This window comes from Athene noctua, chromosome 8 (assembly GCF_965140245.1).
Source record: "Athene noctua chromosome 8, bAthNoc1.hap1.1, whole genome shotgun sequence".
In the NCBI taxonomy this organism is placed as follows: domain Eukaryota; kingdom Metazoa; phylum Chordata; class Aves; order Strigiformes; family Strigidae; genus Athene; species Athene noctua.
The window spans coordinates 27,630,908-27,658,263 of NC_134044.1; the positions used below are offsets into that span (position 1 = coordinate 27,630,908).

Here is a 27,356-nt window from a genome sequence, read left to right on the forward strand (position 1 = left end):
AAGTCAGGATTCCGTGCAGAATTGCTTCCAGAAGAATTAAAAGTCCTTCCTGGAAGACGCTTTTAAAATTAACACGCCAAATGTCAGACAGCACTCAGAAGTAGCTTGTTCAACACAACCAGTGCCGTTAGAAAGGACAGGAGGGCAAGAAATCAGGTCTGTGGAAAGCTATCGGTGTGTTTGCCCGCGTGAAGGCTGCTGCTCAGACACAACTCCAAGTTGGAGAAGCTCGGTGTTGTAGCACGTAGAGTTAGCAACGCCTTGCTCTAATTTATTCAATGAGCTGGTTCAAGCAGCAATTTCTGAGGAGCTGAGTTTTCTTCCTGGCCCCACAGAATTCCTACTGGCCCATTTATCTATAACTGGGGAAAAGGCAACGTGAGGTACCAAACGGACTACAAGTCCTAGGCAAAAGGCTTTAAAGGAAAAGGTCTTGTTGCCAGTTTATAAACAGCAGCTTAGTGGACACGGCGCTGGATACAGTTACACAGAACCTGTGTTTTGGTTATCAGTGTCTCACTCCTCTTTGCTTCTCTCACCTCTGAGTGTGCTCACCCTTTGAAAACCCTTTTTAGTGTGCACAGAGAGGATACACAGGCACAAAAAGTCTCCTGGTTGCCCTTTACGGGCGATGTATTTTTCTCCTAATTGCTCTTAATTACTCGTAGATAGTGTTATGTCAATTTATAGTTATGCTACCATTCTTTCATAAATTAAAACACCTTGAAAAACTAGAAGCTGAGCCATTTATTGCATGGCTCATCCATAACACTGTATGTAAAGCAGAGAAAGTAAAAGACTGAAAGGTCATGGTTTTTAGTTTTTATAGCATAAACACCAATAAACTGTGAACTGAATATTACTTTTCTCCCAAATTATCTGTTTTCTAACTACATGTTAAGGTATTAATATTTTGAGATCTTATCATTCAAATTTCAGGAACTAAACAATTTCCTTACCTCTTTTTGCCAGTATTTAATCTTTGACTGGTGGGTAGAAATATGACTATCAATCTGTTCAATTTTCAGTTTAATATTAAGAGCTTCTTTCTGAAGTGCATGTTCATCATCCTGAATAGTTTTAATCTCCTGGAGTAAACCACGATGCTCCTCCTGAACTGCTGGCAGCGCTTCCTAAACAGAAAGGACATAAAAAGTGCATTAATCAGTTGCCTCACAAAACGTTTCCGCTTTCTCAGCTTATAGATTTGTTTTCACGACATTATTCACAGAACTCACTCTCCACAATCCTAAGTATTGTATGCTTGTATTGAGATTAACCTGGTCCCTGAATTCTGAAATGACTGAAAATACGCTGCAGTTTCTATTTTCATTCCAGATTTGGATCAGACAAGTCCTACACTTGGATGGTTTTAGCTAAAAGGCAGTTTTAGAGAAAGACAGTCTCAAAGAAACAGCTTTAGTTGAAAGAATTTCAGTCATCCTGGCTGTTTTCAGTCTCATACATACATCTAGATGGGAAACTCAAGTCCCACGTAACTGGAAAAAAAAATCCGGTTTTAAGCAAGTCTTAAACCAAATTATTTCTTTGGAGAAACTTGGTTTAAGTTTTCTCTTAGCTTCAGAAAATTGGGTCAAGATCTATTTCCAGGTAAGTATAAAAAAATTACACCATTCCCTGACCATTATGAAACATCACTCTGCAGCTGTACAACAAAATTTGCACACAGGAACAGAAGAGCAGGATCTAAGGAGGATGTAACTCATCATCCTGATTTTACCTGAACACCAGACCACTTACTAGGACTGCTTTAGCTTTTCTATTTTCCCCCAGCATTTGTATCTAAAAGTCAACTTTGATCAATGATTAAACGTAATTATCAATTTTGTGTAAATGCACACAATATATTGCAAGATACAGAAAAGAACATCCTTTGCCATTTTATCCCTGTGGAAATTTTTGGAGGATGAGTCGTAAAGTAACTGAGAAAAAAAAGATACTTCTGACCAGCATTGTCAAGTCTGAAGCTTAAATAGCAAGGTAGCTTTTTTTTTTAAATAAATGAAGTTACTATCAACTAATGCAGCCCCTTGCTGGGCCTGCCTGGAATGTTTAAGGATGAAGGTTAACAGGCATCAGCCATCAGAACAACCCTGGCACAACAACTGTCATCTTAAATGTATTTTACAGACTGCATCCTCTATGAGACATACACTAAATTAACATGATACTTACTTCAGCTTCCTTGCCATCATTTATAACCTCCGTAGCTTTGTCTTCTAGTGTAGTCAGCTCTTCTGTTAAGTCTTTAATTTCTTTCTCATTATTTTCAATTTCCTTCTCTGTTTGAAGAACAGACTCCTCAGATTTTTTCAGGTTTCTGCATGGGTACAGAGATGTTTGTGTACCTCACATGAGTGCAAACATGATGTAAGATAATCTAGAAACACAATCTTACTTGCAAAGATTGTTCAGTCGCTACTGACAACCAAAGAGGAAGTGCTGATTTATGCATGAACTCACACTCCTGAGATATCCAAGTAAAACAAAGTTGCCTTCCTTACACATATAGCAGACAAGACCTCATTAAATGACTTAATTTGTTCTTTCAGAGGCAGTTTTGACATTTGTTCTGAGTATTCATTGTGTATTGTTAAGCTAACATAAAAAAAGATCACATTTTAGTCCCTTCAGAGTTGAACTGCTCCACTGCACGGCAATTAAGTGCTATTTTGAACCATTATCCTGAAATACTGCATTTTAGTGATATGCAAATATTAGCAGAAAAATTAAACATGACTTTTAAACTTCCTATTAGAAACAAAACAAAACAAAACAATTCTTTCCCTTTACCTCCTCGACACAAGCAACATTTAAGATTAGACATGCAACTGAAAATTAAGATTTTAAGATCACAGGATTTATGAAAATTACTTAAAACAAGCCAGTGTCCTGCAGGCACTGATGCCAATAGATACAACTATTTGAAGGCTGATGTGACTCTCCTTGCTCAGGTTTCACTCAGCTTTCTAGGTTTCTGATCCTTTGCCCGTGAAGCACGCTGATTAACAAAAATTAAGGTTCTTAATTTCAGTTTGAGGTAAATCAGTTTAGAGAAAAGTTATGACCACCTCCCCCCAGTTTTCTACTAGTCGTAAAGGGGTGAAAATCATCTCTTCTAGCCTGACAAATCCCCCCTGGAAAGGTCCAGCTGTGACCAGACACGAGTCACAGCAACACGCAGTTAGAGGGCAGAGCTTTACAAGGGAGCACGTGGATGGTTACTGTACCTCTCCGCAGTCTTGACTGCCACCTGGGCTTTAGTAACAGCTGAAGTACACTGATCTATTTCTTTGCTGATCGTATCGAGTTTGTCTTGTTGTGCTCTGAGTTTATTGTTATTGATATCCATTATGAGGTTATGCAATCGTTTAACTTCATTTTCTATTTTACCAGCTTTCTCAGCAGCGCTGTCATAATCTGTTGATAAACAAAATCAAGTTATATGGTCATTATGCTGATCCTAGGTACACTGGACTGCTGCAATCCATCAAGATTTAAGTGATAAAAAGTCCTGCTGTATTAATACATGGAGAAGTGTGCCTATTTCTTTATACTGTGAAAACTGCCACCTTTATACTGTGAAAAATGAAGAATAGAATAACACCCACATCTTTCTGACAGTTATACTACCAAAGCTTTTTTGGTGTAAGCCACCAAAAATTTTTATATACATTAAGTAATCCAACTGAGTACTTAAATATATGAGATAGCTTCTTATTGCACCATTCCAAGGTCATTCTTTGCATTTTATTTAAAATGCTCAAAGGTTAAACTGTAAGAACTGACCAGTAACCGTTGCTCAGTGGCTGGTATTACTGTGTAGTTACTACACATGCTGAGTAAGAAGACAGCCTACTCTACCTTCAAGCTGGATAAGTTTCCTTACTTAGTTATATGTAAAACTCAACAAACCCACCTTAAGTTGAACAGCTTTCAAAAATTAAACAGTGTATCCCATTAGTATTCTAAGGGCAAAACAAACACAATCTCACTCTAGGTTTGCTAGAGATTTAGAATCTCCTTTTGGGGACAGAAGGGGTAAAGCAGAGACTTTGAAAGGTGGAAGGCACTCACGTCTCCGAAGAACACAGGTTTGTGTCTCTCCACTATTTGGTAGAAATGTTAGAGAAGATATTTATTAACATCAAACCTCAGTGTGACCGAGGAAGTAAAGCATTCATACCGTCTTGGTGCTACACTGATCAAAAGAGGCGTAGAGGGAAGCCACAGTACTACATATTCTCTTTCCTAAAATGCTGTGACAGTGGAATTGCAGGGGAAGGGAACGATGTTCTACTGTGCTCATATTACTCCCCGAGCCAGAAATACAAAGAAGCCATTAAGGTTTACTTTACTAGAGCTACTAATTTCTTCAGAGAAACTGTTATTCAAGTTCTCAGAGTAAATATCTTTCACACAAAGAACGGGGGTACAGTGTGTACACAACAGAACACAGGATATTCATTTTAGAGTCATGTAACAGTCCAGTTAGAGCTCAACAAAAACCTTCACTTGACTGTAATATCATTGCCCCCACATTAACAGCTCTTACCCCTATGAATCTGTAATACAGCCATAAAAATCTAATAAACAAAAAACCACTGAAAGTAATGCTTACTTTATATTGACTGAAAGATGAACTTCAGCAATCGCAAAAAAAAGGGTTTGTACTCTCTGATCTCTAAAAGCACCTTTTATCCCCACTCCCCCTTAGAAAAAAAAGAGGTTCCAAACCAACATCCAATACCAACCACACTGGTAACGTGAAAGAACAAAGCCATAACCGTTCATTTCTGTATTAGTAAAAGAATGGGACTACAATTTTTATCTATAATCCCTTCTCCATAAAATGTACCTTTTTTGTAAGTGTTAAGGATTTTTTCCAATTCCTCCTGTTTGATTTTGTCCGGAGCAACAGCAATTACGTTAGCTTCAAGTTCTTTCACTTGGGTCTTTAGATGAACTTCTTGTTCAGATAAACTCTGCAGAAAACACAGCTGTGTTAGAATCCTGTACTTCAAAAAGATTCTCCACACTAGCAAGGACTCTGTGAAGCTGAAGCTGAGAAGTTATCCCCCTGCACATTCATGGAGATACTGCCTCAATAATAAACTTATTCACCTGGATACTTGCTGTATACTTTTCTAAAGTATTTTTCATTTCCCGAATATCTTGGCGCAGTTTTCTTATGGCTTCTTCAAGTTGTAATTTCTCTTCTTCATATTGTATTGCTCTTTTAGAATCTATCCGCAGTTGAGATTCCATTTTACTGACCTACACAAAACCAAGGAATGATCATTTGCCTAGTGTCGCCACTACAAAACAAAGCAAGGTCATCTTCATGTGCTTGACAGTCTATCATTTCTTAAAAAACAAGAAAGCAGAGTAAAAACTTGAAAATTTGCTATAGCTGGACAGAATATGGAGGTTGAGTGCTGAGATCAGTTATAATAGTGAAATACAAGAGGAGCAAGCTAAGAGAAACTAGCTGAAAAATCTCTGTCAAAACTAGAACAAAATGGAGAATGGTTTTAAGGAACTAACAGGTGTGGATAGGAATATATGTGTTCTACCTGGAGCTACCCACTATGCTAGACAGGTACAGAGCCACAACTCAAAATGGAGAAATTAAGTTATGGCTACTGATCTTTACCGAGTGCCACAGACCTCCCAAGGGCCAGGAGAATGTGTATGAATTGCCAAAACGTAAGAAACATTGATGAAATTCCACTTTCAATTAAGATTAGGTACTAACCTCTTCTTCTGAAACATCCATGACGACCGAGGAACCTATTCTGCCCTTCATTATTTTACCTCCACCACCAGTCATCGTTCCTGAAGTAAAAGAGATGAACAGAAGTTAGCCGAGCTAACTCTGCTTCCATTATCATCTCTAAAATGCTGAAAATATAATTTGCACTTAAATACCTGACTGTTCAATGATTTGTCCTTGCAGGGTTACCACCCTCCACCTTTTATCACTGTGGAATGCTACTCTGGTGGCTTCTTCCAAGTTGTTAGTTACTAGAGTATCACGTAACGCAAAGTAAAAAGCCAGGCGAACCTTCTCGTCTTCTACTTTCACCAGATCAAACAACCGAGAAGTATTTTCAGGAGTTGGGATTTTCTGACATTTTGTTTCCCATACAGCCATCTACATCAGAAAAGTAAATAAATGAACGAGACATTCCTTCGGGTAAGTTACGAGGTCATTTCATTATTCTAAGGTATGTTAAGGTTTTAAAATAAATGCAGTCATACTGCAATTAACAGTAAAGCTTCCTTCCTTGGGGATCTCTACTTACTTCCGGTATAATTAAAAACTGACTGATAACTTGTTGTTCTCTTTCAGCATTTTTGTCGTTTACAGTTACTAGATTACTTGGAGTATGAAATTACCGATTTGTTTTAAAAAATCTGAATCTAAAAATATAAAAGTCACGTCAAATATTTGTCGTACAGATCCCTAAAAAGCCTTGTAATTTTAAGTAAATGTTCTCATTTGCTAGTAGAATATTCTAAGGTATCAACAGCCTATTAAAGTTTTATATTTTAGCTTTACCTGTAGTAATACATGTACAGTGTAATATAATAATATACAATACATATTTATACACATGTATATGAATACCTTACACATACACAGTGTTAATACTGTGCACATGAGGGTAAATCAATTTGTTTTGCCAAAGTGCCAGTACTTACTTTGTCCAGGGCTATAAATGTGGCAACTCCAACTCCTGCTCTCTTTAAGAAAGTCACACATTCCTGTGCAGTATCAATGGTATCAACAACAATGTTGTCTAAGGCACCACAAGACGATGAAATAGCAACGTCGTACTTTTCATCAATAGCTCCCAAGTCTCCCTAATAATTCAGGGGGCAGGCAGAAGTACATCGGTTAGTTTGGCAACAATGTTTTGCCTTGGTATTAAGAAATAAATGACAAAAAAACTACACAAAGTGAAACGAGATGAAAACAAATGACAAGATAATTTTCTGTGGAAGAACTTAAACCTTCATTAGAATTCCTAAAATACCACCACGCCTGTCGTCATCTGCACACTGCTATTTATGTATTTCTAAGGTACTTGTTCCCATAGTAGAAATTCATATACTCAAGAGCTTCAAAAGTGCTGCTTCTGGTAGAGCAACATGGTAGCATTGACTTATTTTCTGTAGACAAACAAATTTTATATGTCAGCAGTTTGGCCTAACGAAATCCTTTAATGTGTTCTGTGTATGGTTCTACCATTGGCCAGCTGGGCAGGATCCCACATGTCACGTACTTCTGTGCCCTGTCCTGTCCTGATCTGAAAAATGGGTACAGGGGTACTCATCATCTTTGAAAAATTCTTTTCTATCAGCAGATAACAGACATAGCTTGCCTTGGTCTTCTGAAACAACACTGCTCTTTTTGATTTGACATGTATGCAAGTAAAACGAGAGGAAATGAACGGCAGAGAGATCACCAAATTTTATAAATCTTGAAGCAAAAAAAAAAAAAAAAAAAATCCATGTGTACAGTTTCACTTTAAGTTACATACCAGTTATAAGATGTTTTTTATGGGCAGGTTTACAAGACACTGTTAGTATTCTTGGCTTGAGCACACTCCCACAGAGACTGCAGCTAAGTGATTTACCTTAAAGATCACCTACCAAAAAAATATAAAGCTTTCTCACAGCCATTGCCTTTGCTGAACCTCAACAATCTTCTTTAATTTATAGCAAGTCCACAGGATTTGCAACTCTGCTGTCCAAATTCATAGCACCAGAAAAGTGAGGAATTCTACCTGGTGCTCAATTACAGAAACACCACCCTGTCCCTATAAAGGTTAAGACTACAAGTATAACAGCCTTTTAAAATTTACCAGTCTTCCATATAATCCACGAATCTTTCCAGATTTCTTCTGCTGAAGCAGAGCCTCAAGCACTTTTCCTCGACTGCGACTTAGCGATAAAGAACTTTTGGCTTCTTCTACTTTTTGACGCAGATTTCGAACAAGATTCTTAGCACCTGATTCTTCTCTTTCCAGCTTCTCAAGTGCTTTCTCTTTCTAATGGTTAAAAGAAAGACATTCTCTTAGACTCAAGAAAACTGCTGTATTCAGGGAGTCTTGGATACATGATTGTGTAGGCAATGAAACCAGTCACTGACAAGCAGAAGTAGCAAACATTTATCATACAGACGGCTGATATTTGGATATACTTCAGTTAGTATTCAGTACACTCTGATACAAGTATGACAGCTTACAAATTTATGAATCATGAATCTCACCAGGGGAATTTTTTTTTTTTCTTTGGGAAATGAGAGAGGAGCAACAAGTGAAATTCAGAGAAGGCTCAGAAACATATTCATTTATTTTAACATGTCTCATTACGGTATTTAAACCGATTCCATTGCAGGGCTATGTAGGATTTAATTTCAGTGCTTAATGTTAACGTTTGCTTAACGCAAAATAAGCTTGAAATCAAATGTTTACTTCACCAGTTAACTATTAGAATAGAGTTTTTAAATAGTATTTTTTTGGAGATATTTTTTTCTTTTCACCACTATTATTGCTAAAAAGGAGAGTAGTTTGTAACTCAAAGAAATTTCTATTATGAAAATCAAGTCTCACCTCCTTCAATTCCTGTTCAGCTTGGGGTAATTTTGCTTTTATATCTTTGATGGCAGCTTTTCTTTCCTTCAGAGTTTCTGAAGAAGTGGTCAAAGCCTCCTTTGCCTCATTTAACTGAGACACAGCGGTGTTATGACGGCCGAGATAGATATCAAGCTCTGACTGGGCTACATCCATCTTTGAACGTGCTTCATTCACTGTTTTACTAAACTCCATAAGCTCTTTCTCTTTCCTCTGCAAAAATGGACAATGTTACAACTAAAGCCAGACAACTGTGGGATTTATTACATCAGTCACACTGTATCTGAAAGAAAGAGGAAAGGAGCGTGTTCTTTTACTAGCTCTCCTGTCAGCAGAAAACAGTTATGTTATCTAGAAGAATAAATATTTCTTAATTAACATATTCTGAATGGAAATGAAACCAGGCATTTTTCATAATTAGAAAGAACATCAGGAAATTATCATAGAACATTTCCGTACAAGCTTGGTATGATTTTCTCAACCTAAAGTTGGGAGGAGCCCTACACACTGTGCTAGTTTACAGATCAAATGGAGAAACCATGTTTTCAAGTACAAAAAAATAATCCCTCGAATTTACAGGAAAAATTTGCAGCCTCCAGGTGTTCAGTGATTGAACAGCTAATAATAACAATGACCAAGTGTTACAGCAGTTGTCTATTAATTCAAAGACAATCTATTTAGGCAACATATTGGCTTAAACATTTTGATGGGAGAAAATGAAAGTGTGTCCAAATAATGGAAGTGTAGAATTATTTAATATACGTATACGAATGCTATACTTGATGACACGTGATCACTATAAAAAGCAGACAACTTAATGAGAATGATTTAGCTCTGAATAAAAATAATTCAGAATTGATTTCCCAGTTAGGCTCCACTGAACTCACATGTGAAACAGCACATCTGTCATGTAAAATAGCATTTTACAACTATCGTGTCATCGTTTCATTCCTAAGTGTGAAAATGAATACATAATATACATATACTGTTAATACAGTCAGTGAAGACAGTTCAAACCTCTTTTTCTTCCTGAAGTTCTTGTGTTTCTTCCTTAAGGCTATCCAAAACCTGATTGAGTTTTTCTTCTTCTTTCTCTTTTGCCTTTTCAAGAAGCTCTTTCTTAGATGTTACCTCGCTGATAACTTTTTCGCTAGTGCAAGGTAGCTTTTTCAATTCTTCTACCTACGCAAGGAAAAGACTTTTAACAACTTCTCCCACTGAAACAAAACAGGTTTGCCTTATCTTTAAACCCTGCCTTTCAAGTGCTCTGTGGAAATCAAAGGAAGAGTAAGCCCTAATGAAGCTCACGGTTTTTGTAGGATAAGATACACTGTGGCTCTAGCAGGAGGACTGGATTTTATGTGCAAGGCTCGTTCAGTTCTAGAGCCTAGCCAGGGAAAAGCAAGCCATAACAGCAAAACACAGCTCTATGCATAAAAACAAGTCTTTGAATCACAATAAGGCTTAAATACCTACTTTTAGAAGGCCACTCTTGATCCAAAGAGTGATTTAAGATCTGTAACAGCTGGAAACAACCGACTTAGTAAAATATATCGATTAAATTAACTAAATGAACTCGGGAAACAGGAAAAAAAAAAATGTTTTGAAAAGGCAGTAACTGTGAGAACACACAACGTTCCTGTAATCTCAACAACGTGATAACAAGATGCTTTGCAAGCCACGAGAGCTCCCAACAGAGCTGAGAAGCAGCAGGAAAGCTTCTGACTTTGCTGTAGCACTGCTGGCCACATCCCCCCGTAGCGAGATGTGCAATGAGCAACGGTTTAAGGGAGAGTAACACTTGACTTCAGTAAGTGATTTGCAAACAAAATCCCTAGCTGATTTAAATGCTGTAAAATAGCTGATTAAAAAAGAAAAATAAAAAAAAAATCAAACTGTATTTTTCCATATTCGTTGTTGTACTTTGCTGTTTTACCCCAGCTGCACAAAGATACTCTCATCTAGAGCAACCAATTACCCTTCCTTAACTAAATCAAGGAGCAGTTCACAGTACCTTTTCTTTGTCCTTTTGAAGTTGCTTCTCCAGTTTTTTAGTCCTGCTTTTGGCATGTTTTAGTTTTTCCCTTACTTTAATATCCTGCAAATCCAACTGAGCAAATTTTTTTTTATTTTCCTCTATGAACTCTGCAATTTTGTTGAGTTTCCTAAAGGGAAAAAAAGAGAATAATCTATCCCACACCCTATCAAAAATACGTCAGTAGAGTTTAGCTTAATAAGTAAGTATATAGTACTCAAGTTTTTGTGAAAAACAACGACCAGTACTCACCATATTCACAGTATTTTCCCCAGGAAGTTCTGTTTCATCAGAAAAAGATCAACTAACAAAGCAATACTAAACATATCATCAGAACTAGTATTTTTTGATATAATTTATAATTCACATCTCTCACAAATAACTTGCTATGATCTCAAAGGATGAGAATGTTAATACTGCAGTTGGACTGGAGATTAGCACCGACAAATCAATTTTAGGGAAACACAATTTATGCAGAAGAGATTCATAAGGAAACCAGAGAAGAACACCTAACATCCATCTACCTAAGCACTACGGTTGTGTATCTAAAACCCTGAAACAACCCCCCTGTTATTTTTTTAGTCAATATAAAAACCTACTTAAAAATACATCAAAAATCCGACCTTTCCTTACACTAACTGTGAATATTACCCAGATTTCTCCAAGAGAAGCAACCTGCAGAACCAAATCAAATCAAACTAATGAGATTTTTTCAGATTGATTTTTGTGCAAAAGATAGTTTAATCCATGCCAAGGAATGTTTAGATACACCATAAGTGACTCTGCCTATCAGATATTTCTTTGGGTTTGGTGGAAGAGCTACTGAAATACCCAGCTGTGTTCCCTGTGTTTGATCATCTTTCAACTATCGTATACTTCCGCTTCCTCGGGTGTTTCTCTCCCCTCGCCCCATAACTAAAACACAGGTTTTTCTGAAAATCCTGTTAATTCTAACACCACACACACACACAGAACACAGTACTCTTAAGCTATACCTAAAGTACTTACTTCTCAAGTTGTTTCAAAGCTTTATTCTTGGTTTTCATTTCATCTGCAAGTTTACTACTCTTCTCATTAAGAGCTTTTGTTTCTTCATTAATTTTTCCCTTCTGCATTTCCACATCATTTATTCGTTTCTTTAGGTCATGGCTAGGAAGAAAAACCCATAAAACTCCACTTTTTTCCATAAAGCTAACATTTATAATGAATATGTATTTCCAATCTTAAGCATAACAAAGTGATTATATAAAGTATTAAACCCCAATATTCATTATTGAGTAACCTTGCCAATTTAATACAAAACAGCAAGGTAATCTAACAATTTAGACACTTCAGATGAAAGTAAGTCTTTTAAGTGATCTACTTTCTCAATTTAAGTATGAAGCTGTAAGAGATTAATTTGCCAGACTACTTTACTTTGTAAAAAGCTGGCAAGCAGGTTTTTGGGTTGGTTTTTTTTTTTTTTTGTGGTGGTGTTGGAGGTGTGTGGGGGTATGTTGTTGGTTTGTTTGTTAAGGGTTTGGTTGGTTTGGTTTTTTGGTGAAAATGGTCTCTTTATTTTGAAATGTTTAACTTCATAATTTGAAACAAAAATCACTAGACACATGCTATACAACTCATTTTGAAGGGCTGATACAGCTGTTAAGAAATGCCAAGTATTTCTAATTAAGAGATATGGAAACAGAGTTTAACATCCCCACTACCACATTAAAGCCAAATTAAAACTTTAGAGAATTACTTACATATAGTATTGACAGATATGATTCTTTTCTTTAAACACTCTGTTTTCCAAACAAAGAAACTCAATGGCTTTATTCTTGTCTGCTTCCAAGGCATTCTTTTCTTTTTCCACCATTTTAACTCTGTTTAACTAGACAAGACAGAGAGTCAGCGCTGACTTTACTGCTAGTACTACAGAAGAACAAACCATGAGGAGAAAAAACCCCAGACCCTTTGTAGCACACATGTCTTCTGGCGTTATGATCTTCACCAATTACTTCTGCAAGGCAATTTAGATCTGCAAGCTTTCTGAAATAACAGATCACCATTTCTGCAGCAAAGACTGTCCTTCTAAGGCAATTCAAACTCATTTAAAACTGAAAAGGGATCCTACAGATGCCAGGAACAGCTCAGGCAAATCAAGGAAAATGTAGGTGAGAAATAAAGAGGAGTTACATATGGACAGTCTGGATATGTTATTTTATATATTTCAACCTTTTGACTATCCCCTTTTAAGTTAATTCCTGCAACTATGTCTTTTGTTTTCCTTCCCAGCCTCTTAAAAAAAGTCTGCAACGATTTACCAAGGACACATCCAGTAAAAAGAACTTGGATGTTATTTAGTACTTTTAGAACTCAACGCATAAATAAAACATTATGAAAGCAGGTTTTGCAACATAACTCAAGTAATAACTGATTTTTTTTGTATTTTCAAGCATCCTCCTACAGCTGCGTGCACATCACCTCACCGCTGCTCCACCTCCCTCTTTTTCTCTCCCTTTTCTTAGCATATGAAAGGTTTCCCTGATACTTCTCCTATCTGCAATTTAGCAATAGGAGTCACGCAGATAAAAAAACCCTACCTGGATATATTTAGATAAAAGTAATCTGTTTCTCTATTCAGTCTGAGCAGCATTTAATGCACGCAGATAGGATCGGAGAGTGTTCAGCAGGTAAAATCCTGTGTTCCAATGCAAGCATTCAAACCTTTGGGAATCGAAAGCCAACAGCATTCTTAGTGTTTAAAAAAGGGCAACTGACCTTGACTGCCCATTTCTTTTAGAATTGAGAAACAGCAGATGCAATAAAGGTAACTCAAAATTTCTCTGTGCTTCTCTTGTAGAGGAATGCCAAATTTTAACCAAGTGTTTAAGTTTCTCTAAAAAATTAAATAGTGAAACACTGCAAGCTTGTACTTCTTATTTATAATTCAAACAAAACTTTCTGAGGCTCACCTTTTCTCCTCTCATTTCATTTAAAATCTCTACTCTGCGACACAGAGTTTTGATAGGATCTTTCAGTCGTGCAGATCCTATTAAGTCTTCTAAATATTCCAGCATTCCTTCATCATGTTCAGTCTGGCCTTTCGGTTTCATCATTGCGATTTGTTCAACTTCCCCCTTGGAAAAGAAAAGTTTGATGGTTTTTTTTTCCTTTGTGTTGTTTGGGTTTGTTTTTTTTTTTTTTTTTCCTGGAGAAAAGAGTTAGTATTCTGAAAAAATAACAAACGTTTTTAGAATGCAGGTATGTGACCATATTCTAGCATGATAAAAAAAAGAACAAGATAATGCAGTAATCAAAACTGACTATTCAGAGTAGCAATAGATTTGGGAAAACAAAAGATCAAAAATGAATAGAAATTTCCACCAAGGCATGCATAGTGGTGATGCAGACAAAAAGCAGTGTCTCTTCTGAAGCCAGCATTCGGGTCTAATCATTGCTTCATTTCTCTAATGATTAAAAAGGTATTTCCCCAACCTAAAAAAAGAAAGGAATAAAGCATGCCCGCTAGGTCACGTAGCACACAATAGTCTTTAGGTAGCTTAATCAGGACTGAAGTCCCTGATGGGTTCTCTTTAGAAGACAGAAGGTCCATAAAATCATGTCTGATGGATGAACTGGACTTGTAATTCATATAACTGAGACTTCCTTGTTGGAAAAAGAAAAACATTCTTTAGGTATTAGTCTTCCTTCAGTTAATTTTCCTTTATGTACAGCATTAACTTTAAATTATTAAGCTGAATAGTAACAGTAATTTCATTTTTTTAAAAATAAGAATTAGGAAAGATTAAACGGAGGTAATGACGAGGACTGTTCATTTTACTCATGCCATCATTAGCCAACAACAAAAAAAAAATCTATCAACATTTTATGCTTAGGACAGAGTAGCACGAAATATTTCAAAATACAGATGATATTTTGTAAATTACATGGTCATATATGCACATGAAATTGAATATACGCGTATTAAAATAGTATCTGGAGCGAGAATAAATGTGATAGATGCTGCAAAAAATAAAGAGAGCACTGAAAAAACTCTTCAGCCTTCAAAAACCTGGATAGTTAGCTATACAATGAGACAATTTATTTGTAAAACCAATAGACAACAGTGCAGAATACTGGTATTGGCCTTTGTGGCTGATTTTTAAACACATGAAATAACACGCTGGATTAGTTTTTAATTTAGTTTTAGACCCGACAAGGCTTAAAAGCAAAACAAAATTTATATTCCAGTATCCAAGCTGTGTATATAAAAAAAGTCTATATGCACAGAGTGAAAAGAGTGAAGAATTCAGTTGTTGTTGGCTGGTTGTTGAGTTTGAGCTGACAGCTGAAGTCTCTACAAAAGCGTGGGTGAGGAAGAACATCTCAAGAACATACAGACGGAGGGGTGATTAAGGAGACTGCTGGAGAATCAAAAAGGACGGTCACAGAAACAACCAAGGGCAGGATTTGCAGGCAAGCACTGTAAATCAGACCGGTAACAGCTACGGAACTCGAGGATGAGGTACTCCTGAACACCAGCTAAGGAAATGATCAGAATTTTTGGCCAAAGTGATTTCAGTACTCAGTATGCAATGACACCTAGTGGCCCTCTGCTTCTCTTCCTTCCCGTTAGTAAATACTGTCTGGCTGATAGAAAAGGGAAAACGCAAAAAACTGAAAATTTTGCAAAATAAGACCTAGTATTTATTCAGATAAATCTTTCTGGCATTTAATTCCTTTGTCAGAGTAAAACACAGAGTTGGGTTTTGGGGTTTTTTTATTTTTTAATTTAAAATTCTAGAAGTTAAATACATCTAAGCTTTTATTTTCTGGTAATTGCTGCTCCTAAAAAGTGTCAGCAGGCTCGAGGAGACAAAAAAAAAAGAATCCCCCAACAACCCAACTCTTACTTTTATTTCTTATGCATCTCAAAAAGCCAAGCAATTAATTTTCTAATAATTGCAGCTGTATTATATACAATTCCAATCACACATTTGCTCCTTTGCCACTAAAGCATGATTTCTCTATCAAATGCCACTTGTCAGCAAGACACTGCTCCTGTGCAGGAAACTGTGTCACCTGAATTTCTGTGGAATTATCTTAAGTCTCTATTTTGTTTATTCTTGTATTAAAGTACTTCCTCTGTTTACATCCAAGAAAAAACAATCACAGAAAAGATATTTAATTGAGGTGCTGAGCATCAAGCCTAAGAATTTTCTACACTTCATGTATATCCCTCAAGTTAGATGCTGCTGTTAACCACAGAACTGCCCTGGATTTAACACGAGCACTGGAATTATGGAGAGGCAAAGAATGTAAATCAACTTCTTTTATTATGAACTAAGTATAATTAACCATCTTTAAGTCACAACCATCTAATAATGTAGTCGTGAGGGTTCTCCACAGCTTACTAGTGTAATGAAATATAATTACAATATGTTTAATGATATAGTAAATAATTAATGAAATGTAATCCAATTGTATCTAATTCTATAACCTCATAAATTAAGAAATCGGGGATTTGTTTGTCTACATGGTAAATAAATACATCACCAGATGACCAGGAATTACTGGTGACTTCAGTTTAGGCCATACATACAAAAACATTTTGAAAAGTTTAAGTGAACTGAGTACAGTTGAGAAGATAATGCACAGGAATTGAACTTGTCAAGCTGGCTACTGCCAATGTTATATGCAATTCCTCTACTTCAAAGGCAAGCAATATTAGAATTACATATTCTTCATTTTATGTGAAGAGATGTAGATGGACTACCTACTTAAATTCTTGCATTCTTATCAAGGGTAAAAATTAAAATATTTAGAAACTACAAATAGTAACTGAGTAATGAGTATTTACTATTATTTAATATATTATTTAGCAACTTAATATTATATAAATCTGTTTAGCCCAGCCCTATAGTTAACATATTAAGAAACTAAAAGGATTCCAGCTATTTTAATTGATAAAGGAGACTGAAAAAGTGGTATCTGCTCTTCTTGCAAGGAGTCATGACAATGTTTAACAGGGGAAAGACATTTTACAACTGCATTCTGTTAAAACCTGATAGTCAATTTAACTGTTTCCTAACCATTTCACTGTGCTTATCACTTAACCCATATTTGAATTATGTAGAAAAAAACCAAAAAAACCCAACCCAAACAAAAAACCCAACCTTGCTGTTTTTATCTAGTAAAAGATATTTTGAAATACGGACAGCATTTATGAAAGTGAAACTAAGGCAGCAGCAGGCAGACATTTGTTGAAAACATGCTTGGGCATGCTTAAACATAGCTGTCACACCTAAACTTCAAAACTCTCAGAACAGACCACCAGGAAATCTCTTTAATCATCTGCCTCAGTTCTCTTCTTCTAGTTCACAGGCATGAATTCATGAGAGGAGAGGGAGCACTGTGCAAAACAAAAGAGAAGTAAATCCTCTATTTAGTTGAGAAGACAATCAAAATGGATGTCAACACCAAGGTATTGGTGACACTGGCAGACAGCTAACACTGAATGAAACGGCCACAAAAAATTCAGTAATCACTGTACGGAAAAGCATCAAATATCCACGGAACGTTTTGAGAAGGCTCTACATTCAGTGCAAGAACTCTTAATGGAATTACAAACCCAATTTCGGTGTCTGCGTTGTTCGTGAAGTTGTCAACATCAGACTGAAGTTATCACGGGGATGCTGGCACTTCTCTAGTCACAGAGGTAGTCAACTCAAATGCTGTATGATGACTGAACATCCACCTAAATAAGTTTCTACAGAATGCCTCAGCTTAACAGAAAGTAACTGGTATACTCTACTAGAGAGCACAAGTTTATCTGTGGAGAAACGTCTACTCAGTAAAGCTATCTGACCGCTGTGGCAAATAATGACAAACCTTGCATGACAGCAGGCTACAAAGTTCTAAACAAAAAAAAAAAGGGCAAAAGCCATTCTCATTTGAAGGCCATTTCCTCTAGTGAGAAGTATGAGGAGCAACTTCAAGGAACTTGGAAGCTGGAGATTCCACCTCTTTGGACAGCCGAACTCTTGAGGAGGTGAATTATTTCACTGCCATGATAGTTAAGATACTTTAGCTAAATTTAAAATTATTTTTTAAAAATTAACCTAAAATTATCTAAATTTTAATTTATTTTTTTCCTATTACGCATGAGAGCAAAAACTTTAAAGCAAGTAAATTGTAAAAGCCTTCAAAAACCAGTGTAAGAATCGCTCATAGTAGAATTAACCATTTGAAATCAAGGACTCGCTAGAGGCAACTAGGAGAGGGTCAGCACAAGCCCAGGGCAAAGCAGCAGGGCAAACCATGGTAGCCAGGAGTGCCTGGACTTGCCGTGCACGCTGCGTTCCAGCCCGTCAGGATGCCGTGGGTGGATGCCCAGAAAGATGTCTGATGAGCTGACACAAGTGGCGACATCATCCGCATGTTCTTCCACTATTTTAATGTTACCGGGCTGCCAAGCCAAAGGTCTAGTTTGAGTTCTCTGCATTTCAGTAGAAGTTCCACTTGCATCCTAGGGGTATTTTAAGAACGCTGTGCATTTAATGTAAGACATCGATTGTAAGCAGAATTCATCAAATTTCAGTCTGCGTTGCACAGACTCTTCTGTATTCCTGTCCAACTACAATTCTCATTAGGACTAGCACATCTCTGCAGGCAGCACCCTTCAACAGAGCCACACTCCGCTGCTCCGTGTAGCTTAGAGCAGGTTTGTGAAGGGCAAGAATTTCACCTCCCATGTAGCCCTCAAAAGGCAGGACAACAAAAATTTTTAAAAAACCCTATTACCTTATTTAGCACTACTACTATTTCCTCTAAAATTACACATTCATTTCTGAAAACTGGTCCTCTCAGAACAAAAAGCTTTTCATCAGTTTATCCAATGTTTTCTGGCATATGATTTGAATTTTAAACAAGTTTATCAAACTGCTTGATAAAAGTTTTGACCCACTCATTAAGCTGCCTTTCTGCAGCTCTTGCCACTAGTCTTGAAACAGGATTCTTAACTACTCTTCAGGTAACTCCTGTTTGCTGCTCTTGGCAGATGGTAGCATTATGTTCCAGCAACCTTCCTTTACACCGAGAGTAGGGTCTGCGGACCGAAGCATTAATTCCAAAGCTAAGAAGTCTGAATGGCAAAATGAGTGAATCCCAAAACCAACATTATCCAGCCTCAAACGGTGACAAACCGTAGGCGTCAGTCATTTGTGCTGTGTCTGTAATAATGCTGCAACTGGAATGACGATGTTTCAGACTACAGCTGTCAGATTCCATTTTAAAATTCTGGTATGAAATAAGACAGGGCTAGCAAATCCCCTTTGACATTGAAAGATTAACAGCAACCTTTAAACTCTTCATGAAGAAACAGTACTTTTTTTCTTTGGTTGTGGAAACTTGCCTGAATTATGACTAGTTGTTTCTGGAGAACTTACAGAGAAAGATGTTTGCTTACCTCCTCTTCTCATCCCTGAAAATTTGGGAAAAGGTAACTTTTGAAGACAATGTCCGGCAACACAATTGAGTTTTGTCAACTAAACTGTTAATACAACACTTGCAGATCTATCTTGTTAACGTTCCACAGAATCATTACGACATCAAGGAGGTAAAATTTTTCCAGGATTTTGGGTCGTCACTTAATTTCTGGTGTCTTAATCTGAAGCTTTAAAAGAATAGTCCTGAAAACCTTGGGATAGGTTAGCATGATCCTACACAACCTAACAAACTTGACTAGCTTTTGAGTGTTAAACCCCACACACCAAAAACGCTTCTGAAGCACAGCAAAGCATGGGCACATTAAAACATATAACAAGGGAATTTCGTAGCTTGGAATCCAGTAGACGGACACATTCTGCACTCTGTGGGCGAGTACTGGGTGGTCTGGGTGGTTTTTTGAGGGGAATTTTCTGTTGCAGTTGTTGTGGTTTAGTTTTTAGAGGGGTTTTTGGTAGGGGAGCTCTTCCAACACCAGTCAAATTGAAAAGTGGAGTAACATAACATCTAGCTGGATTGAAATTTACATTGTTTTGCTCATGAGGAATGCTTTTAGAGAAAATACTGCCTAGAAGATGCAGTACCATTGGAAAAACCTGCAGTGTTTTTACACACAGTTGAGAAAACTTAGTAAGGCATTACCTTAGAGAGCAGGACATCCTACCTGTCTTAATTTCCTACTTCAACTGTTGCAAGTAGAACACAAGAAATCTTCTGAACCCTTTGTGGAACTTCAGTGTGTTTTACCAATTGAATCCAGGCTTAAAAATCACAGATTTTGTCATTCTGGTAAATCAGACAAATCCTTTATACAAGCTTTTTATTTTCTCCACCTTTGAGGTGCTGGGCAGGAGGAAAGCCTTCTTACTTCAAGTTGTACAAAGGCAGCCTAGTGCAAATAGGGAGCATCTCCTGTAGTAGTCTGGGTATCTTCCTCTCAGAAGAAGTTTCCTGAAGTTTGAACATTTGGATTTACCTCCTCACACCTAGATGTCAGATCTACCTAGCTGTGGTTCTGCACTGATACAAGAGGATAGCCTCATTTCAGAACTCTCTTGCTACCAGCATTTTGGAGTAATGGAAAGTAAAATAAGCCCAGCTACTACAAGCTGTCCAATTTCTAATTCCTGCCTTGTAACAGAAGTGTTACAAGTACTTGGAGAGAAAGCTGTCAGCTGGGGTTATGGTCAAAATAGATAATATTGTTTCAGAATTACATGAAACTATTGCAAAATTGTAGATATGACAACTGTGGCTGTAATATTTGGTATTTTTAAGGCAATCACAACTTTTTTTAAAATTCAGAACAATATTTTATTACTTTCACTGTAATGGCAGTATACTTTTGATAACATACTAGCTTTTAAGGCTTTTTAAACACTCATAAAAATAAGTTTTGTTAATGAGTCCAAAAATCTCTGAGCAATAGTTGGGTATGAGCAGGCTATACAGTAATCCCCAGGGTAACACCTGTTAACAGCACAGTGACAGCTTCTAACTTAATACTGTCAGTACATATGTTCAATTTGCTTACTAAATTATCTGATTAAATGAATTACAGATTGCAACTTTACAGTATTATTACATAATTCTGTTGCATTTAAGTGATACGCAAATGTAGGCAGTGGTCAGAACATCATTTCATTTAACCTTGTCAAGCACCACAAGCTTAACGGTCTTGTGATGTTTGTGACAGGTATTATTATATATGCAGGTATAAAAAAAGATTTCTTGTAAACACGTTGAACTTTAGATTAAAACGGTTTAAGTATGAATACTTGTTCCCAAAAAAGGGCTATTTGAGTCACCTGGAAAATTCGTACCACACTGAACTTCAGAATAATGGGGGTTTCTTTACATGCAACAGGTGATCAACATAATTTGTGCTTCAAGCACTGAACTGAAGCAAACATTTGTCGGCATATCCAGACTGCTGAGAAAACAGTTATAACAGCCACCTCTAACTCCAGGTTTTTTGGAGGGTTATGGTAGCCATAGGGAAAATCTGTTATTGTTTATCCTGTTGAAGAAGAATCTAATCTTGATCAATCCAAACTCAATTTCAGTTTGTTTAATATGGAAGGCTAGACAGAACTGACCCGGCATAAGGCAAACTTCTCTTAATAATAGTAAAGTTCAGAGATTTTGATCTTATTTTATAGAACATAACTGTATATCAATTTCTTTCCAACGCTGAAGCATTTCTCCCAGAGCACAGGGGATACGGACAATAGATTTCACAAGTATTTCACCAGCCAGTCACAGGAGTTGAAAATACAGCACACGCCTCCGTGGCATCACCACCAAAAGGAAGAGCAATGGCTTATGCCACCAGTAGAATGAGACACCAGTGGCAGCACACATTTGCTCAAACAAAAAAACACATTAGAACATTTAGAATGCTTACTGTAAATCTGGTTTTCTACAGAAATTTAAAAGATAGAATATCCAAGGCTAATTTTGGGAAATACCAATTATTTTTTTTCCTTCTTTGGTCCTCTAGTCTAACCCACTTTTGAACACTGACATAAGAACTAGCACTAGTACTAAATTACTACTAAGGTTCAGGCTCTTTTGTAATGCAGCTCTAATTCTACATGTTTGACAGAACTTGTAACTACTGCAAAAGTCACTAGGGAGTAAAATTACAGGAAAAGTAGTAATGAATATCAACTTGTCATATCACTTGATAAGTGCTAGCTTGGAAGTTGTATAACTCTTAGTTTCTGCATCTCACACTTGTTGCCTCAAAGGGGTTTTTCTTCCTGGATATTTTGTGCAATCCGTTTCTTGAGAGTTTAAAAAGGCACGTGAAATGCATTTTTTTATTTTATATAAGCCACTAGGCAGCTATGTGAGACGAGTCTTTCCATTTCCCTGTATGCTACTTGCACTGGTTTTAACCCCTCTCCCATTTTTTATTTTTCTTATACTAAACTAGCATGACAGTGCTCACACTTCACATTTTAGTTTTTACTTTATCAAAATGATAGCTCTCACTTTTTAAGCAGAAGTACAGTAAGGAACAGCAAAAATAAGTACTGAATTTGTGTATCTTCAGTTTTCCAGAATGATAATTTCTTTATTTAGAGTGAGCCCATACTCCCCTTCTTCATGTAAAGTTTTGACTATGAATTCCAATTCTACACACATGGGCACTGGAAGCTGTACACATAGATAACCAATATTCCTGTAACCTTATTCTCCTTCTCCTGGAAACGCAGCTGTAATACAGCTCTTGTTGTAAGCCACAAGAGGTTTTGGGGTTTTTTTTCCAATTCCCTGTTATTGCTGCTTTACTTAATGCCTGCAGTCATATCTCATTTCTACCCTTCAGTTTTACCAGATGGCAAACATACAGGAGGGGAGAAAGTATCAAATACTCAACTTGGTGCTCTGCCTTCCAAGCAAAGTGTTATAAGCTAGGTGGGAAATCAAGAAAGTCAAATAAGTAATAAATGCACATACACAAATCTACAAGGCCACTACTGTCCGAAGATGAGGAAAAACTTAAGAGTTAGCCTGTTATACAACATTCAGTTGTTTGCACAAAACTACTATTCTGCATTCTGGAAATAATTTAAAAGTAGCCTTTGTCAAGCTGTTTGCACATCTGTCTAATTTTAGAAGCTTTCTTGAGGACATTCTTGTATTTAATACAAGAATACAAATTGAGTGCACATCTAGAGTCACTTTGGAATTTAAGTGGGTTATTGTCAAACTCAACCTACAATGTTTGACTTAAGATTATTGGTATGTTCTAATTAAACTATTTAACCAATCACTTTAAATTACACACTGCCTGCAGAAAAGTGCTTTTCTCCACTTTCTCTATTTCCCTATTTTTCTGAAGAAAGCTTAAAAAACCATTGGTTACAATGTGATGTTGCAATTTGCAAAATAAAAGTCACGTGAATTGCCAAAGTAAGTTTCCTGATAATGTGAGAGAATTCATTTTGAAACTGCACATAGACATATTAGCATATCTTATGCTGCTCTGTATTCACTTCGGGGTAAAGCGTAATATTTGAGCAGCGAAAATGCTTCTGTACTCCACGAATTTTTGAGGCTTCTATGTGTACATAGTATTTTATTCAAAGAATATGGTTTTACTTCATTATCACACTTGTTTTAATTCTTCCTACCACTCCAGCTCAGCTGTCCTTGACCTTTCTTGAACAAACCTCTCTTCACCACTGATGTTGGCAGCATGGATCTCCATTTATAATCCCAGTAGAGCTTTTCAGCTCGTGCTCCGCTCGGTGCTTTAGCTCAAATGTTGGTGTGCCTCATTAGGAAAGCAGACCTCAACAATTGGGAACTTCTGGCTTATCTCAAAGTGAGAAGAAAATCTGCTCTCCCTCATTTCCTCTCCAATACACTGAAAGAGCGACTCCTACATTATTTCCACAAAGCAGCAGGTGAAAAACTCGACTCAACTTCCTTTCTGGCAACATAATCTTGCCATAGGATAGAATTTAGTACGTTACCAAATGCCATTCCAATCAGTTACAAAAATATATATATACACATAATATCACTGTAGTTGTTTATACTTAAGATTACACAAGAATAAAGTCTATCAAACACATTTAAGTGAAATACTACTGTAATTAGTAAATAATCTACTTTTCAATTTGTTTGAAAGTAGATTCTAAAGTAAATTGAAATCAACTGATAGAAGTCTGCTCCCATGATGCCATCGTTTACTACAAAATTAATTCCAAGTCTTGTGCCATTTATTACTATTTCTACAATATTCATTTGCAAAGTCACTGAATGGGAGTTACCTGCAAAACTCTACTAAAAAGTTTGTTATTAGCTATGCTTCTCTTACACCGAAAGACTGCAAAAGCCAATTTCAGCGGTGTTACTGGTTGCTGTCCAGTTTGCTTTGCTCCCCCAGACATGCCCACCCTGCAACGTCCAAAAGAGACATCCCCTCAAGTGCTCCCCATTTATTTAGTAATTCCTTAGAGGCAAACCAGCCAGGATAAAGAGGCTGAGATTTTTCCTGGCCTCGAGGTTAACCTGGTCAGAGGAGTCCCTACTGAGCACGAGCAGACATACTTACCTTCTGAGTTTTGTCCAGCCAGGTCAGTGCACAAAACCCACCCAAGTTTTGTGCATATGCACACTGATGTTCCAAGTAAGTCTTTTGAGAAAAGCTAAGTTATTTTATTTTTTGTTCTTTACAGATATTCAAGTTACTGAACCTGGGGCATTAGGTGTGGAAGACAGTAAAACAGCAGCAAAGACACTAGATTTTACCAGAATGCTTAGCACACTTTTTTTAAGTGACAAGATGAGTTTTTTCCTGTTGCAGTTTCAGGCTGTGGCAAGTTCATTAAAAATGCACTGAACAGTTGTCTATTCTTAAAGTACTAAAAGCATATAGCAATTTATTACAAACATGAAATATGTAGTGTTAGAACTTAAGGATCACAAAACTGACAAAGTCCTCCTGTTAAATGCTGGCAATATCCCATTGTAACCAGAACCATTTTAAAACAAGATTTTTTTCAATTAACTAGCTGAAGCACAGAATTTGTAATACTTCTGTAACTACCCCATTAGTATTACATATTCTGTTTTTCCACGGGTGTCTTCTGCAGTGTCACTCACAGAAGTCCTCTGTAGTTTGATTTTAATATTTTCAGTGTGGCCTCAGCAGAAATACCTGTATCATGCCCTACCCAACTTTTACAAAATTCAGTCTGGCCTAAGCTTTCAAAGTTTATCCTAAAAGGCACCAAAATCTGCTAGGTCAGAAAAAGACTGCAAAATAGGGGGTGAAGTAGGGAGAATAAACCAAAAAAATTAAACAGTGTTCTAAAAAGTAAGTATTTTCCACTGAGTAATGCTAAATATGCTAGCAAGATATAATCAAGTGTCTAAAGGTTTTGTCACTACATGTAGGACATGTTTTCTTACAACTTTTTCTTTTTCTTTAGTATTAACTAGTGGCTATTCTATCACACACCAAAACCTGCATTTCCTAATGCTCAATTAACATTTTTGCCCAAAATCCATAGTATAAGTGAAATATTTTAATCACACCCTATTGACATAGTCAAAAAATTAAAGAGATTTATAACTTATTTTAAATGATAAATTATTTTGTATCAGATTAAACTCAGGGTAGCCTATTTTAGTTTAGCTATAACAAGAGTCGAGTAAAAGCTAAGCCACAGGTTTATTTATCCCTCCAATTTTAAATAACTTGATTTGAAAAACATTAGGGGGAAAAAAAGACAATCATGACAGTAGTTCACAGCCTTAGACTTCTGACACGGTCTCATTTACTTCTAACTATAATTTCTAGTATTTGGGTTTTGAAGTTCTGCTGTCATTATGTGGAAAATATTGCTATATTTCACAACTGGAAAGTACTCTGCTTTGAATTGCTAAATTAGTAGATTTCACTTTAAAAAGGTGCAAAACCTGATGTGAACAGAGAAAGGGCCTTGCCTCAGTCAGAAAGACTAAAGAAACAGAAATCTCTGTGCAGTTTCCTCTGCTGTTCATTATAATACACTACCCACAGAGTGTCTTGTGGAATGAAAGAAAAAAATAATGGTGGCAACCACTGCTTTATGCCTTGATATTGGTTATACACACCCCCCCCTTAATTTTCCACTGTACAGGTGGAAAGCATGAAACTTGAGCTTTTAGGAAAAAGTATGTTCTCCTCATTGATAACTTCCTGGGAAACAAGTAATGGGAGAAGAAAACAAATTGCATTTGGGAGGGGGGGAAAAAAAAAAAATTAAAAGCTTAGCAATAGTCCCTCCCAAATGTTCCCTTCCCCTCATCCCAGTGGTAAAAAGCCATGCTCTCTAACACTGAGCTCAGCTGTCTCTGCACCATAATTTCTACCTGGCTTAATCTTTGACTCTGCATTCTCTCCCTTTTAGAAATTTTGCTAAAATGATACTTCAGAACAACTGCATAGAAAAAAAAGAGAGTGTATTTACTATAGTTTTTATGTCAGAAGTATTTTTCGCTCCATCTTGAAACAGAAAATAGAGGAATCAAGTGTTGGGAGGGAATAATTAATTGGCATGGAGACTTCAAAACATATATATCCTCTTTTTGTGGGTGTAACTGTAAAAAAGGACTGCTCGAAAAGGCTTGAGGAAGTGAAGCAAGAACAGCGACCTATCTAGAATGGGGTTGGGTTTTTTTTTTTTAGAGGGGAACTGGAAGCTCCTTTGACAGAAACAGGCCTAAAATAAACTATTGAAAATTTCAGACCTTGGGAGGCTAATTTTCTAGGCCATGATCCTTCAGAGTAAATTTGGGACCTGTTAGTAATAGTAGTGAAATTGCAGATGCAGTTACTCAATTGAATTAACATTTAAATACTACCATCATGTAACTTTAAATCAATTTATATTTTATGCAATTGTTTGGCACCTGGCTAAATTCTCCATTATTATTTAAAAACTAGAAAAAAAATTAGTGTGATTCCCTTCAGCCTGTCCTTTAAACTGCAAACAGATGCCCTCAAGCCTTAAAATTTTAAGGTCAAATGTGAATATAAATATGATATTATATTGACAAATTCTATTATTATTTTTACAGTATGGGTTGTAAACTGTAGCTTTTAAAAACATAGCTTGAATTGGCTATAAACCTGCCTTTCTGTGAGTCCTCTACAGTTGTTAAACAAGTATAAACAAAAAGTACACTTACGTGTTTTTTTCTTGCACTCCATTTTTATGCACAGTTAATTTTTATATACATACTTCTCCAGTAAATCCATGTCTATATACGAGAGCCACAGATAACACAGCAGTAGAATCATTAAGATTTAAGGTAATATTGATGCACTTTTATCCAAAGTGTAAACAAGTTGCTGAATCTCTGCCACGCTTAAGCAGCACAATAATATTGGGGTTTAAGGTTTATTTTACTACACCAATATTTACGTGCTGCTAGGGCGGAACAAGTAGGACAATTCTTCTATTCATCCACATGTCAGGAACACAGATTTGTTAATAAAAAAAAATTTATTAGTATCTTCAACTGTTTATCTTCCTTAAATTTCTAAAGCAGCAAATAATGATTCGCATCTTTATTAGAGCATGCAAACCATGATGTGCTGCTAGAGTACTTTAAGGCCTCAAATACAAGACTTAAAACCTGGACAGTATTTTTTATAA

The 27,356-nt window shown here is 36.5% G+C and overlaps 1 protein-coding gene across 1 annotated transcript in view; it reads right to left on the reverse strand.

The window, feature by feature from the left end:
* Window positions 1-27,356, reverse strand: part of SMC4 (structural maintenance of chromosomes 4) — a 39,169-nt gene that overhangs the window by 5,225 nt on the left and 6,588 nt on the right. The window contains exons 6-20 of the mRNA XM_074912003.1: window positions 13,656-13,820; window positions 12,444-12,571; window positions 11,710-11,850; window positions 10,681-10,831; window positions 9,684-9,848; window positions 8,646-8,879; window positions 7,896-8,081; window positions 6,730-6,891; window positions 5,953-6,178; window positions 5,780-5,859; window positions 5,146-5,298; window positions 4,880-5,006; window positions 3,252-3,441; window positions 2,197-2,341; window positions 960-1,133 (exon numbers count right to left, since the gene is read on the reverse strand). Of these exons, the coding sequence (XP_074768104.1) occupies window positions 960-1,133; window positions 2,197-2,341; window positions 3,252-3,441; window positions 4,880-5,006; window positions 5,146-5,298; window positions 5,780-5,859; window positions 5,953-6,178; window positions 6,730-6,891; window positions 7,896-8,081; window positions 8,646-8,879; window positions 9,684-9,848; window positions 10,681-10,831; window positions 11,710-11,850; window positions 12,444-12,571; window positions 13,656-13,820 (2,427 nt within the window). The remainder of the gene's footprint in view (window positions 1-959; window positions 1,134-2,196; window positions 2,342-3,251; window positions 3,442-4,879; window positions 5,007-5,145; window positions 5,299-5,779; window positions 5,860-5,952; window positions 6,179-6,729; window positions 6,892-7,895; window positions 8,082-8,645; window positions 8,880-9,683; window positions 9,849-10,680; window positions 10,832-11,709; window positions 11,851-12,443; window positions 12,572-13,655; window positions 13,821-27,356) is intronic.